Here is a 17,159-nt window from a genome sequence, read left to right as displayed (position 1 = left end):
AGGCATAAGGAATATAAAATAAGTGGTGAATTTTCCTGTGATTTGAGATTTTTGTTGGTTGTGAGTGGTAGACTGAAACAATAAGGAACAAGTAATTTTATGTTTTGTATAATTTTATTTTGCTTTAATGTGTGTGGCAGGAACTTGTTGCACTGTTAGTTCCTGATGTTACAAGAGTACCATGTGGAGTGAAAACACACAGCTGTACTGTTTCTGTTTTAGTCTGCAAAAAAAGAGCAATTGAATATGTTAATATACTTGTCTGTTATTTAATCATATCTCCACATCAATAAATTTTCCACAGAAAAGATTGAAGCTTCTTGATGGGAGGTGAATTTAGAAAATTGTCATGTTTACCACCTGGAATTATGTAAATATTACAAAGATTTACATATATATAGGCATGTAAGGAATAAGCAGACATGCTTCCCAGAGGAAACAGCTGAGATTTACACAAAAGGCCAAAGTGTTTTATCAGTTTCCAACTACCAGTTCCACTCATGGCATTGTTTGATTAAAGACTTAGAAGACTCATAAGATGTCACAGAGGGTTTGAGCATGGAACAATTTGTAACCCTACAACCATAGTAAGGATTATTGACGAGCAGCTGTAGAAAATCTGCATGAATAAGTTTTGTCTAAATCATACCAGCATGGATAAACAGAATAACTATTTACCCAAGATTTGTGAAAATGCTCTCTGAACATGTAGCAAAATTGATGTATCATCCATTATAATGATGAATGGAGAGATACCAAAAAATAGTGAGATTTAATCAGATCAGAAAATGTTTAATAGTTTCAGAAATGGACAAGTTAGGAATCCATTACAGACCTGTTCTGTTTACAGATAGCGTAGAAAAAAAGAAAAATGTGTACTGCTGTAAACTGGTTAATGAACTCACCGCAAGAACCTTGCAGCATTTCCCATTTTCAACAACCCAAATTCGTATGGTGTCATCTTCACATGCACTTGCCACATAGAGATTATCATGAGAAAATGCTACAACTTGTACCCAGCCATCATGTCCTTGAAGACAGTGTAGTAGCTGACCCTTCAGAGGATCCCACAAGCATACTGTTTTGTCCCAGGAACCACTTGCCTTCACAATGAGAAATGAGAGAATTAAGGACATTGAGTTGCTACAGGGGGGCATTATATTTAGTGTGCTTTTTGTTTTTACACTGGTAAATATTTGAGATAATGAAGGGAGCTTGAATTAATCATAGCAAATTGTATAATGTAGTCCTAGGTACATTTATGTTATTCCTGAAAAAAGGAAAAGCTAGTCGTAGCTTGAATGATTAGGGCCACTCTAAAGTTAAACAACGAAGGAGTCTCTAGACCTGCTAAAATAACAGTTAAATCCCTCAAATTATATCTTTATAAAAAAGATACATTAGATAGTGTAGTCCCAGACAGTATATCTGAAAAAAAAAGTGGAATGTCTTTTCTTCATCAGAGCCTGACTTTATGGTAAACAACTGGTACATATTTTGTAAGCAAAGTGAATCAGAATCACAGAGAATTTAAACTAAGACTTTGTGTCCATACTACAAGCCTGATAATTTAGACCAGTGGTTCTCAACCATTTTCTGCCTATGAATGCCTTTGATTCATATTTTATTTAACTGGACCTCCATAGCCATTCAGTGGTTAAAAAGTCCAATTATATTTTTATAATTAAATATTATTAGGAATTGTAATTTTAAAAATTCTTAAAACATTTTATCTATTGTAGAAGTATAACCAATTTATTGCTACTTAATTTTTAACAACAAAATCTTATATGGATCCCAGTTGAGAACCACTGATCCAGACAGAAGCATACCTGGTTAATTTACTTAATCTAAGACTGCTTGGAGGGTATATGGTGGAGACAGCATGAGGAAGGAATCAAGTTTCTTAGAAAATATACAACCCATACTAAGCATAGATTTATTTAGGAAAAATTACAAATTTGTCATCAAGGTTATTGTCAGTCATTTATACATACCATCCGAACGTGGCCGTTGCCAGCGCTGCGTGCCGGTGGCACGTAAAAAGCACCCACTACACTCACAGAGTGGTTGGCATTAGGAAAGGCATCCAGGCGTAGAAACATTGCCAGATCAGACTGGGCCTGGTGCAGCCTTCTGCTAGCATGGAAAGCGGACGCTAAACAATGATGATGACCAGGTTACGGCAACAAGCTAGCAAAATTGTAACCACAGACAAAAAACTTAGTAGCATTTCTTCTGGTTCATTAGATTTTCTGCCAAGGTCAACTTAGCCTTTCATTCTTTCAAAGTAAATACAATAAAGTAACAGTCAAGTACTGGGGTTGATGTAATAAGCATGCCCCTTCCCTTAAAATTGCTGGCTTTGTGCCAAAGTTAGAATTCTTAGATAAGATGTTTGCTTCACTAATGTAGTTTTTTTCTAGGTTTGATCCCACTGCCCTGGAACTTAGTTAACCCAAGTGTTGTGTGTTTAATTGGGAGGACTGAGGAGAGCACGGCCACATCTAGCTAAAATATTCCACCTGTTTTATGTTCAAATTGGCCACCCTACAATGTCATTTTTAAAATAATTATATCATCAAAATCTTGAAGCTAAGAGATAATGCCTGATTAGTTCAAAACAAATGTGAATAAAAGGCATGACATTTGACAGAGTATTCTGAATGCTAATGGATTAACTTTAGCCCCTGGATGCCTTTTAGCGGGGTCCTTTCTGTTTGAAGCATTCAGAGATGTTTCTAGTATGAAGACAAACCCCAAGTCATGGTTTTATCCTTCCTTTTCTCTACCATGCTCTGAGGCCACTGACAGTAAAGAAAAAATTACTTCTGTATTTTATTTGTACTATTGTCATCAGAAATGTATAAATTGTTCTTATTTCAATCTATTTTTTTACTGTATGAGTGATTATACATTGAATATGTTTACCAGTACATCATTTCCAGAGAATGCCACAGTATGAACATTTCCTTTGTGCTTCTGAAGAAGATGATTTGGTTTGGGTTTTAGTGGGAATATATCAGCTTTCAGATTCTTCTTTTTCCTCAAGTCAGATCTTGACAATTGGCTCATATTAGATGCATTCTCTTTAGAAGATTCTTCATCCAAATTCCAAATTCGAATGCTAAAATCCCAAGATCCAGTTGCCTTTAATGCAGATTTAAAACAAAAAAATTATAAGAAATTTGATCATTTACATCTTTTGTGATTCTTAAGAAAACAAGATAAAACAATTATGTGTGTACAAATGCCTGTAGGTGCAGGCATGGTTGTGTGGTAAGAAGCGTCCCAAACACATGGTTCCAGACTCAATCCCACTGTGTGGCACCTTGGACAACTGTCTTCTACTATAGCCTTAGGCCAACCAAAGCCTTGTGAGTGGATCTGGTAGACCGAAAGTGAAAGAAGCCCACCATATATATATATATATATCATCATCATCGTTTAACGTCCGCTTTCCATGCTAGTATGGATTGGACGATTTGACTGTGGACTGGTGAACCAGATGGCTGCACCAGGCTCCAATCTGATCTGGCAAAGTTTCTACAGCTGGATGCCTTTGCTAATGCCAACCACTCCGAGAGTGTAATGGGTGTTTATACATGCCACCGGCATGAGGGCTAGTCAGGCGATACTGGCAACGACCACGCTCAAATGGTGTTTTTTACCTGCCACCTGCACAGGAGCCAGCCCAGCGGCACTGGCAACGACCTTGCTCAAATGTTTTTTCAAGTGCCAGTAAGGCGATGTTGGTAACAACCACGCTCAAATGGTGCTTTATACATGCCACCAGTACGGAAGCCAGTTAGCTGCTCTGGCAACAATCATGCTCAGACGGTGCTCTTAGTGCTCCACTAGCACAGATGCCTATATATATATATATATATAGTCACTTTGAGGACATATAAACCTCTTATAGAGATGGTTTCAACCAAGTCACACTGGTTAAATATATTATATTGTTGAGAAATATATCTTCAGCATAAATATCAAATATCATTAAGCAAGAAAATGGAGAGATTTAATGTATATAAATTAATTTATTAACATTTTTAATAAGGCCTACAATTGTTTCAATTCACACTCAATACAAATTACAAGCCTATAGAATAAAATATGTTTGCATTTTGAAAATTGAGAGTAAATTATCTTCAGGGCCAATGAACATGAAGGAAACTACATGTTGATCAATTGAGATTCTCCAACAGATATAATATATATTTTATATTTTATATAAATAATAAAAAGTTTTGAATGGTACAATAATGCACTATAATACAGACAATGGGTTATATACCTGTTGTAATTTAGTCATCCATAGTCTGATATGATATTTTGGAATGATGTTCCTTCTTCAGATATTCTTAGATGGAGTCGCTGCTATAATCGGTTTTCCAACAACAGCTTTTTTTTTTTTTTGTGGAAGCGTCTCAGCAGCGGTCTCACAATGCTCCTTCCAGAATTCCTCATGAGAAGTGTGTGAGGTCAGCCATGTCTCAATTTCGTATGTGCTGGTAAATCCGTAGCACTGTTTCTAAGTGACATACTATACATGCAGCTTCCTTTTTTTCCCTTCTTTTCTCTATTTTTTTTTTTATATATAAAATTGTTAACACACAATCACACACACTCACAAAATTAAACATATCCTCATCTACTTAGTCAGTTGAATATTAAATAATCAACATGTAGTTTCATTTATGTCCATTGGTCCTGAAGGTATTTTACTCTAAATATTCTAAATGCAAACTTATTTTGTAATTTGTATTGAGAGTGAATTGAAAGAATTGTAGGCCTTATTAATAATGTTAATAAATTAATTTATATCCATTAAATCTCTATTTCCTTACTTAATGATATTTGATGTATATATATATTCTTTTTTACTTGTTTCAGTCATTTGACTGTGGCCATGCAGGAGCACCACCTTTAGTCGAGCAAATCGACCTCAGGACTTATTCTTTGTAAGCCTAGTACTTATTGCATTGGTTTCTTTTGCTGAACCACTAAGTTACGGGGATGTAAATACACCAGCATTGGTTGTCAAGCGATAATATAGACCTAAAAATGCAAGTTTGAGAGGATGAGGTGGTTCTGTTGGTATACTTTAGATCATAGAACTAATTAGTCAGAATTGACCAGGGGCTAGGCATCAACAACAAAATATATATGCAGAGAGACACAACTTACTATCCATTTTGTTGTGGCTGAAAATGCAGCTGATTGTACAAGTCCATTGTGTCCAGTTAACAAAATTATTGCTTGGCATAACTGAAAAAGACAAAAAGTTAAAATAAGTGAGCTGATTTATAATAGTTCTGTTTCTATACATTAAAAGATAGGGATCTTTTCGCTTTGAATGGCAGTTTTTTCTGGTGTCATATGAAATTATGACCCTAGTATCAATCTATTTTAGGGTGGGGGGAAGGGTTTCTTTTTTTCTTCACAAATGTAAATAAACCCAATCTGTTTCTTAAACGAGGGACATATTCATACGGCACAAAATGTTGTTTACCTCAATGGACGTCAGTGATTGGTTGAAATTGCAGAAATTGAAGAAAAAAACAACAAATATCTTACAAACTATAGAATCTTCTCAATAAAGCCAAGAAAAAAAGATGTTTTATAAACACATTCTACCAGTATACGAAGTTTAAAATTTTTTAGTTACCTAGAAATTATGTTAAAAACTGCCGTTCAAACCAAAAAGATCCAAAGATAGTAATGTAGAGCAAAAAATAGAGTTGTGTTCGTCCTTTTGTCTTCCGAATTTCATCTATGATTCGAGGACTGGATTGTTAAATATTGATAACTTACTTCATAACATTAAGAGTGTCAAAGAATCAGATCAGAAACACTAAATAGGTTACTAAGAGTTGTGCCATTATTAAGAAGGAAATGCCAACTGTTGTTCCTCAGTGTTGGATTAGTGCCAGTTTGACATGGTTTACTAAATTTTGTTTGTTAACTATTCTGCTCCATTCACAAAAACTAACAATTTACTACACAAAAAGCAATAATTTATATGGTTAACTCTAAACCTGGGTACCAAACCGTTAATCATTAATTAACAAAGTTAACATTTCCGTTAAAGATTTAACTTTGAAGTTAACTTTGGAAATCGTTATCAGACTAATTAACTTCTGTTACATTTAACTTAACTGAAGTCAACTTTAGTTAACTACCGTTGACTTCAGTTCAATAGAAGTTAATGGATTTTATAGTTTTGGCACTTTTTAAATGTGTCTTAATGTGGTTTTAGAGCAAAAACTGAGTTTTTGATTTTTTTTCTATAATAAAAATTAACGTTAACAGTTTATCAATAACTTCCATTACTTTAGGAAATAACTGATTAACGGTTATCAAAGTTAAGTTTTGGGTTCATGGAGTAACAGTTAATGAAGTTAACTTCTCAATTACTGGTGCTTCCATTTGGTTAACTCCCTTTATCTTACAGCAGTGACTTAACTAGAGTGTGTGCCTACTTCGCAGCCCTTGAGTCTGCCAGGACCACGAGCAAGCTTATTCAAGCTTTTACAGGAGATCCAAAAGGGCTATCTTCATAAAAGAGTCGCCCTGGGCAGAGAACTGTTTCACTCCTTCCTCTAGCTATGTTACTGCCCTACAACACACGAATTATGCTATATTACAAATTGTATCAATTATTTTTATTTGTTCGTTTTTGTTTTCACTAGCATAAGTAAAAAAGAAAATAGCACTTAAATTTTTTCATTTTAATTTATTTTAGCCAGCATTAGCTCTATATGTTGTAATTATCAAGAGTTACCTCCCATGAATTTAATTCCCAGGACGATTTATTCTTGAAATTACCTCTTTTGTTTGTTTTTTTAATCCGGTTTGCAAGATTCTTTATGTGAATTCGTATGTTGAAACAAATTTTGTTGTGTCTGGGACAAATCCTATTGCCTTAATGCCTTATTATCTAACACACGCACCGGTTCGATTTCCACTCATTTATTATTCATATATTTTCTTCCAAAATTTTCATTGCTTTTTCAACCTTGTCAATGGATGTTGACTCTGTCCATTACTGGAGCTGCATTCTCTTTTATCTGTTTTTACACATGTATGTGCACCCGTGTGCTTGTGTATGCACATATGAATGTATGTATTCTGTATATTCATGTGTGTGTGTGCTTATGTATCCTTATGTGTGCATATTTGAGTGTGTCTATGTGTATGGGTTTATGTGACTATATACGTGTGTCTGTTATGTATGGATGCATGTTTCCCTATGTGTGTATGTGTGTGTATATGGTCATGTGTTTCTGTCAGAAGGAAACACATGACCATATACACACATACTCTGGTCCAAAGACTAAGAACAGGAGAAACTCGTGTTTTTATAACCACAGGTAGGCTCCACTGGCAAAAATGCTTTCCCCTCGTTGGGAACAAACTCTGTTGCAAACATATGATTGGACAGCTAAAACCAACCAATACCTGCAACTAATTTGGCTAACAACTGGGTCATGTGACTTGATGATAAGAAAAGCTCTGGTGAGCTGATTTTCTAGTATTTAAGGTTAAAACAGCCAAATTGACAAGATGTCTAATATTACAATCAAATAACAGTTCTGATACAAACTCACAACCTTACAATCATGAACTGAATACCCTAACCACTAAGCCACGTGTTTTCACTTAAGATACAACAGTGTCATCCAAGATGTGGGAGCAATACTCTATTGTGGGCCTTACTCTTAACCATTTCGTTACCAACCCAGCTGAAACCGGCTCTGGCTCTGAGTACAAATGTCTTGTTTTCATAAGTTTTGAATTAAAATCTTCCATCAAACCATAGTCACAATTTATGTTCCTAACACTCGCTTAATGATAACTAAGTTATTTTACTAAATTCTTTGTTACATTTAAAATTGATTGAAAGAAACATAGAGTATCTCAAAATAAATACAGTAACAAAAGGGTTATTAGATGGATGATGAAGTATCTTCTGGCCAAAAAGTAAAGGGGCAAGCATTGGGATGTATCCTTAGCTATGTTGAAGATGTACTTTTGCCAAGAGAGATTCTTGGTGATAGTAAGAATCAACATTTAGAGAAATATTGAAGGATTTTGTTACACACTGCTCAAGTTTAAATGGGATATGATATTCTTTTACTTGTTTCAGTCATTTTACTGTGGCCATGCTGGAGTACCGCCTTTAGTCAAGCAAATCGACCCTGGGACTTATTCTTTGTAAGCCTAGTACTTATCCTATCAGTCTCTTTTGCCGAACCACTAAGTTACAGGGATGTAAACACACCAGCATCAGTTGTTAAGCGATGTTGGGGGGACGAACACAGACACACAAACTCACACACATATACATATATACAACGGGCTTCTTTTCAGTTTCCATCTACCAAATCCACTCACATCAGTTGAGGCTATAGTAGAAGACACTTGCCCAAGGTGCCACACAGTGGGAATGAACCCGGAACCATGTGGTTGGTAAGCAAGCTACTTACCACACAGCCACTCCTGCGCCTATGATGAGGCTTTCTTAATATGTATGTAATTTTCATCACTGGAAAACAAGATGGATTCCTCCTATGAACATTTCAATATGAATAAATAAATTCATTCTGCTAAGAACTGAAAATAAAGCTAAGGTTCTGATTGTTCTTCCAAACTGTTTGCTTGGCAATATGGCTCAGGGAAAATACCTCAAGAGAGTGCTCTTCACACCAACTTTAGATAAGTAATATAACGAGTAGTAAAATTTTCAATAAACTGAGATTATTCATGCAAGTTGGTAATGAAATGTGGCTAAGCATTTTGTCTAGGATGCTAATGATTCTGCCAGCTCACTGCCTTAAAAAGAAGTTCTAGAATATTAACCCCTTTTATTGTGAAATCAAATATATCCACTAAAAATATTACCATTAGCTTCAGGAAGCAGTTTTACATTCAATCTATCTTTTGCTGAGATGTGTCATGATTGCCATCATCACAGAAAATGCCAGTTTCATTTTTTTGCCAATAAAAAACATCATTTCAGGGATAACCATAAAATTTAATTGTATTGTTAAAGGGCTAATATATGTTGGAGCACTACGGCTCAGTGGTTAGAGTGTAGGGCTCACATTAGTTTGTGAGATCGATTCCTGGACCAAGTTGTGTGTTGTGGTCTTGAGCAAGAGACTTTATTTCACATTGCTCCAGTTCCTTCAGCTATAAAAATGAGTTGCAACGTCACAGGTGCCAAGTTGTAGCTGTCTTTGCTTTTCCCTTGGATAACATCATTGGCATGTAGAAGGGAGGCTGGTATACATGGGTGACTGCTGGTCTTCTATAAGTTACTTTGCCTATACTTGTGTCTCAGAGGGGAACTTTCTAGGTGCAATCCCATGGTCATTTATGACCAAAGGGGGAACACCCCCTCACATGCGCATGTGCATGTGCACGCGCACACATACACACACACCACATGCATACACTCACGCAACAAACCAAACCTTTGTATGTAACATGAATTTTTAGGCTTACCTCTATATTCCAAACAATTGCTAATCTGTCCCACGAACCAGAACATAGCAGATTTGAATCTGGAGAAAATATAACCACTTCAACACTTTTGGTATGGCCTGCAGTTGAAATTTTAAAATATTTTACTTGTCATACTTTGAAATTTAAAAATATAAATTGTATGAAATGTATAAAGCATTATATCTTTCTTTTTCTTGTTTCATTCACTGGACTCTGGTCATGCTGGAGCACTGCCTTGAAGGGTTGAGTCAAACAAATCAACCCCAGTTCTTATTCTATTGTCTTTCTTAGCCAAACTGCTAGGTCACAGGAATATAAACAAACCAACAGCTGGTGGTGATGGTGGTAACGACAGCGATGATGATGATCCTTTTGCTTTTAATCTATTTAGAAAACCATTTTCAGCTTTTTTTGTGTTTTAAACAATGGAAATTATAGCCGTATAGAAAAAATAATTTGAAAATTCAATTCTTTCAATCATTTCTCCTCTTCATGTAAACCCTATACTAAATTTTTCTTTGGCAGTGTTGCCATCTTCTTTGTTTAATACAAGTATTCCAAAAAAAAAAATGTTAAGAGTTACAAAAAAATAGAGAAGTCATGTTTAGTTGTATATTCCAATATGGAGAATGCATGAATAACAACAAAAATCAAACAATATATTCTTCCATAGCAATTAAAGTCATTATCAAGCATTTCATGAAAATAATCACTAAATCATTAAAAACCACACAATTCCTGGCAACATCATTTCCCATATGAGTTGTAAGTTTTGGGTGATGGAAGACTGTTGGATACAGTAGCAGTCATTGTCAGCAAATATATGGTACCAGCATTTCCAGTTGGAAGATCCTGATGAATCGAAGTTATGAGAATGCAGACATGGAAAATTACACGAATGGCTACGGCTTCTAGTATACAATTTATCAGTCCTTTTAGCTGCTAATTGTCATGATAGTAAGCAAATTACCCATTGATTTACACATGTGTTTGTTCAAAAATTCCAAAATACTTTCTTACCCAAAAGTTTGTTATAAAAATTTGCATCACTTATTCTCCATAACTGAATGGCTTTATCATACGATCCACTGGCTATAAATTCATTGTCTGGTGACACTGCCACACATCGAATTGCACCTAAAGAAATATAATTACGACAGTTACAATATTTGCTTACTTTACGGAAGTAATTTTTGCCTTTAAATTAAACAAACTTCCTGCTATAAATGTACGATATTGTTTGTTTATTCATTCATTTCTTTCTTATCAATCTATCAATATTTGGTTTGAAAGGCAACATCTGGGGTACTGATTCACAAAATTCTGATTTAGGTAAGGGAATGTCGCCCAACCATTTAACATTGTTAAAGTTTTCATAACTCAAGCACACCACACCTGTTTTGTAAGAAGACATTTAGTGAGATATGACATACACAAAAATTTATGAGGTAAAAAGTAAAACCTGCTTAAATTCCTGCTTCAATCCTCCAGAATTATTTCACTCCATAAACTAGAGTAGCTTAGGAGTGACAGAATTGAAATATATTACTATAGATAAGCACTGTCTGAAAAAACGGAAAATTAGTGAATGAATTTGGCAACATGATTTATGTTGTTTAAGCTCCCAAAGAGCTTTTACTCTTTGCAATTTAGGCATCATAATGTAGAATAATTCTGGTGGACTGAAGCAGCTTTTACCCCATAAATACTTGTGTATCTAAACTTTACAAAGGACTCATATTTAACTCTAGTTTTTATTGGATTATGGTGTCTCTCTTCACATGGCTACAAATGTCAGCAATCAAGGACCTCTCAACAACAGCTGAATCAACTCCTTTTTCATCACTAATGTACCTTTATGAACACAAAATCAAGATATAGAATTATTACCTTGGTGTCCTTCTACCTCGTAGAGTAATTCACAGGTTGTTGTGTTGAATATTCTGACAATTTTATCATCAGATCCAGTTACTATGAGTTTAAAGTCTGGGGAGAAAGCAACGCAATTCACCTGCATTGCAGAAAATATGTGATGTTATAATATACATACATAAATACATACATATATACACATAGCTTGGAAACTCTATAATGAAATCTGTCGGAATAATAATCCTGAGTACAAAGAAATAAGAACCCACTTGTATGGTAGAAGCCATAGCCACTCATAATAAAAAGGAATACTGGTGGAATGTACCAGTGAAGACCTCAATAAAATGTAAGCACAACAGACCTGATATAATGATTTGGGATAGAGAAACTGTGCACAGTTGTGAGAATTAGCTGCCCAGCGGGTGTTAACATAAAATTGATGATCAGTGAAAAAGAGAACACCTATGCTGAACTATTGAGAAATCTGCAGTTACTCTATCCAGATTACAAGTTCAGGTTTATACCTGTAATTATTGGAGCCTTGGGATATGTAACACACTGCCTAAATATGAATTTTGAGAAATTAGGCTTCTCAAAACCAGAAAGGAGAAAGCCACTTCGAGGACTACAGATCCAATCCATCATCAGAACGGTAAAAATCTGCAAAACTTTCCAGAAGTTTATCATTTAAATATATATCAGCATGTCTAGATATGTAACTACATGCATGAGAATACATACATACATACATACATACATACATACATATACATACATACAAACAAAATACTCTGTTCCTTATTTATATTGTCAGTGGATTTGGTAGATAGAAACTGAAAGAAGCCTGTTGAGTGTATGTGTGTGTTTGTGTCTATCCACTACCACTTGACAACTGGTGTTGGTTTGTTTATGTCCCCATAACTTAGCATTTTGATTCAAAAAAAGAAACTGATAGAATAAATACCAAACTTTTAAAAATATAAGTACAGGGGTCGATTTATTCAACTAAAACCCTAGAAAGCAGTGCCCCAGCATGGCCACAATCTAATAACAAACATGTAAAAGATAAAAGATAGGCTTAAAATCAACAGCAAAAATATTAGAGTAGTAAAAACAACAAAACTGTTTTTAAAAAAACTTTCAAAATGCTTACCTCATCAGTATGTCCATAAAAAGTCTTTACTTTAAATTTACAATAGTCTTTGGGTCCAATAATCATTGTTCAATTAATGGCGAAGATTCTGTAAGAGATTCTTGTCATACAACACTGCACAGTTTTCTGTCAGTTCTTTTCTCAAAAGAACTGGACATGTCTAGAAAGGTTAACCGAAATCTTAAAAGAAATCACAAAAGTATACATTTTCCAATATAATTTTGTCCCACTTAATGGAAATAGTGAAATTATCAAATGATTGATATTTTTTTTTTAATCAATTAATTTTGCAGTCATTTAAAAATGAAATAAATAGTTTCTATTTTAGAAACTGGGCAAAAATTGTTAAAAGCATTCCAAATGAAAATTTCATCGATCCTTTTTCCAGACATAATATATCTTGGACTTCCTTATCCAATGTATCTCTCCATTCTTTAAGACAGCCAGTGTTTTTGAAGGAGACTTGGTTGTCACTTTTAGCAAATCAACTGATCATGTAAAGATTCTTCCCTTGGCCTGGTCATTCTTATGTAATTCTAGTTTGTAACACTGTTTGTTAATGACAGAATTGCAGCTGTTGTCAAGCAATGAAAGTATTATTAGAAAATTTTCTCTTCCAATTACTGTTTCTTTTATCAGCAAATCACAATGTAGATGTATTTGCAATATTTGTTTTCTTTTCTTTTAAAAGGTATTTGGTAAATATCTCTATTTTAAAAGTTGGAATAGTACAAAGTTTAGTAATGAAAGTTACAATTAACAAGAGTATCGAATGTTGCAATTAATAATTACAAAGTTGCAGAAACTTGTAATTTAATAGCTGACAGCATGTATAAAAACAGCAGGAGTAACAGTTGAAAGATAAACTGCAAATAAAGTGGTCAGATCTACAGTGAACAGTGTGAAATGGAATGGGAACATGTTTTAACATGGACAAGTTAATCTTAATATTCTATGTTTCTAATATAACCCCACCCACCAATGTTTTACAATACCTATTTCTAGAAAGTTTTTCCTGTTTTTCTTTTTAATTTAGAAGCTACTTTTGTTTGGATTTTTCTATTTTAATCAAGAGTTTTTTTGTATGTTTCTACTTCAAAGTGTGATCTATGTCTTTATATCTATGTCTACCTGTGGGCCTAAGTTATGTTATTAATTTTATTCTTATTTAACTTTTGAGGAAAGACAAAGCTGATGCAAGATTTGTTCATAAATCTTTGGATGATGAAACTAAATGCTGTCTAGTACTCTGCTGTTTCCCTGTTTACTGAAAAATAAAATAAAAGAAGCTTTCTTAAAATATTAGTCTTGAAATGTAAAGCAGTTGCATAATGGCAGTGATATAACATAATATACACATATGAAGGTGCATGACCTTGTGGCTTGGGTGTTCAGCTCATAATCATAACACATATCATGGGTTTGTAGCGGCACAAAGAGTCAGTACTATATTGGATGAGATCTCGTGACAGCCATTGCTATCTCGAAGACTGGAGTGAGACCTCACCTGCATCCATTTGCCATGCATGAGATCACAACGAGGCTCACGATGGCAAACTGGATATAAGGGAAAAACAGATTGAGATTCTTTCACTTTGCCGCCTCTTCTTTCCACCTCTTGGCAGTAGTGCTTGCTGAGCACACTCCACTGGCTGGGCATGTCTGTATGTTGTACCTCCAGAGGCAATGTGCCCACACTAACAGAGCTACTACACCACGCACACAGCAAAAGACGATTGCTGAAAGCAGCACACTTCACTTATCCTGTGAAACTTGTAAATAAACCAGTTGTAAATTGCAGTTGTACTTGAAGTCTTCTCTCTTCACCTGAACTACACGTAGAACAAAAAGAGATAATGGAAGAAGGTGATATTCTCCCAATATCGTAAACCTTGCCATCCATTATAGGTTCAGTTCCTAGAACTGGCAACAAGCCAACTTATTTCATGTGCTCTAATCTTGGATAAGTCTGTCATGAGACCTGGCACTCATAAGGTCAGAGCTTGACCAGGTTTCCCTGATGCAAAAGTGAATGAAATCACATTAACCTCTGATTGTAATGCTAGCCTGTTGTAGGGTTGACTTCTTAGCTATTGCTGGATCTCATTTACAGCTGAGTAGACTGGGGCAATTGGAAATAAAAACCAAAATTAAAATTAAAATAAAATAAATTAATGTAATATAAAACAAAATAGTATAAAATGTATACAAATAGTATAAAACAAAATAGTATAAAATATGATATATGATATAATATAAGGTAATATAAAGGTGTGTATAATGCAATATAGAATTGTGGATCCCAACAAGGGTCGAAATCAATTAAAGCTGTCCATTTCTTTTCAGTCTACAGAGAAATAAGTAAATAATCTTAGTTAATTTTATAAAAGAAGTGATATATTTAATTCCGAAATGTAACGACCTCAAGTGCTACATAGAATTCAGTTTAATGATAAGGTGTTCTCACTCTATTTTTTTTAACTAATAATAACAATGAATGCTTTTCATATAACTAGCAAAAATATTTTATGCAATAAAGACTTAACTATCACAATAATTATGTCATGTATGCTATTTTATTCAAACAGTTGTAGTTCATATCATCATCATCATCATCATCATCATCATCATTACCATCATCATTTAGCATCTATTTTCCAGGCTGGCATGGGTTAAATGTTTGACTGGGATTGGTAAGCTAGAGAGCTGTACCAGGCTCCAGTCTGATTTGCCTTGGTTTCTATGGTTGGATGCCCTTCTTAACACCAACTGCTCCAAGAGTACCTTTAATGTGCCACTGGCGTTGGCCGTAACTATGATTTCACTTGGCTTGATCTGTCTTCTCAAGCAGAGCAAATCACCAAGTGTCCAATGAAGGAACATATGTAATTGCAAATGTTCCAAGTAATAAAAAAGTACAGAAACATATATAAACTTGTACAGATACAACAAGGTGGCAAGCTGGCAGAAACGTTAGCATGCCGAGCAAAATGCGTAGCCGTATTTCGTCTGCCATTACGTTCTGAGTTCAAATTCCGCCAAGACTTTCATTTCATCCTTTCGGGGTCGATAAATTAAGTACCAGTTACGCACTGGGGTCAATGTAATCAACTTAATCCATTTGTCTGTCCTTGTTTGTCTCCTCTATGTTTAGCCCTGTGTGGGTAGTAAAGAATTAGATACAACTCATTTATATCAGCTGAGTGAACTGGAGCAACATGAAATAAGGTGTCTTGCTCAAAGACACCGTGTGCCACCAGGTACCGAAATCATCACCTTATGATCATGAGCCGAATACCATAATCACTTAGCCTTCACTGAGTACTACCAGTAATGAGTTAATGGCCAGACCTACTAAAACCTTTTGTTATATATAAGCTTTTGTATATGTATACCAAAATAAGATGTTTGTGTCATTACTTTGTGCTGTTGAAGAATTGCTATTTGGAACTTGTCAGAGCTTGAAAATTTGACTATTTGTTAAAGCTGGTTGATGAATTTGTAGGTGAGTTCACAAGTAATACATAAATTGACAGTTTTATTGAATGGCACTTCCATTTAATCAAAGATTTTGTATTTGGAAATTTGAAGAAATGTTTTTCATCTGTGACGTTTCTTTTCAAAGGATATTTGTGTAGATAGGTGTGCTCATGTATGGATTAACAGGTTAGGTACCCACTAATTTTAAAAACCTTTTTGTTTTAGTCACTACACCAGTACTATACTGGTTATAAAGAAACCAATTTTAAAACAAATATGATGATGATGCACACAAAGTGAAACCTGTAGTTTTTATCTATTATGGACAGTTTACAGACAAACTGATTTATTTAAAAGAAACCAAGATCATTTTATTACTGTGTGGGTCATTATGCTAATTCATTTCTGTCATCATTAGTTGTTTTGTTATTGTTGTTGTTATCATTATTATTATTATTATTATTATTATTCTGCCAAGGTCAACTTTGCCTTTCATCCTTTTGGGGTACCAGTGAAACACTGGGGTCAACGTAATCAAATAGCCCCCTCCACCACAATTTTTGGGTCTTGTGCCTATAGTAGAAAGGATTATCATGACTATTGTTTTTACATCTGCTTTTCTATGCTTGTATGGGGTTAGAAAGATTTTTTTGAGGCAATGTTTTATGGCATGACACCTTTCCTGAGAGCAATCCATTTAGTCTCTTCTTATGGCATGCAAGATAACTGTATATATATTCTAAAACCCCAGATGCATAGAGATAAAAACTATTGATATTAACATACCTAATGCAGCATACATTAAAAAGCTAAATGAAATTAATTATATGGAACATTATCATGATATATTTTTCAGTTCTCATATAGCAAGGAAATGAGTTCTCCACATCTCAACTACCGTAAATCCTCGAGTATAATCTGCATTCTTTTTCCCAAAATTTGAAGGTCAAAATCCCAAGTGCGTACTATATACGAGGTTAAAAATGAAAAATACTTTCTAAGCAATATCCAAGTCTCTATTTGGTGTCCGGCAATGTTTATTCAGATGCATTTTGTGATGTCGGGCGTGAAAATAAATTAAGCTAAGTGTGAAAGCAGTGAAGTCATAAAAGAATCCCCCATAACTTGCAGTAAGCAA

General features: G+C 34.6%; 1 protein-coding gene across 1 annotated transcript; it reads right to left on the bottom strand.

Annotated features, from left to right (window-relative positions):
* Positions 1-107: 107 nt before the first annotated feature.
* LOC115229206 (WD repeat-containing protein 38-like) lies at positions 108-13,260 on the bottom strand. Its single transcript, XM_036506952.1, has 8 exons — positions 12,542-13,260; positions 11,407-11,527; positions 10,537-10,653; positions 9,517-9,614; positions 5,194-5,274; positions 2,932-3,150; positions 906-1,103; positions 108-223 (listed from the first exon to the last, which is right to left on the bottom strand). Exons 1-8 carry the CDS (start codon positions 12,605-12,607, stop codon positions 125-127), a joined length of 999 nt encoding a protein of 332 aa, XP_036362845.1. The 5' UTR covers positions 12,608-13,260; the 3' UTR covers positions 108-124.
* Between the last annotated feature and the right edge of the window lie 3,899 nt (positions 13,261-17,159).

This window comes from Octopus sinensis, linkage group LG1 (assembly GCF_006345805.1).
Source record: "Octopus sinensis linkage group LG1, ASM634580v1, whole genome shotgun sequence".
NCBI lineage: Eukaryota > Metazoa > Mollusca > Cephalopoda > Octopoda > Octopodidae > Octopus > Octopus sinensis.
This window is presented reverse-complemented; position numbering and strand designations above follow the sequence as displayed.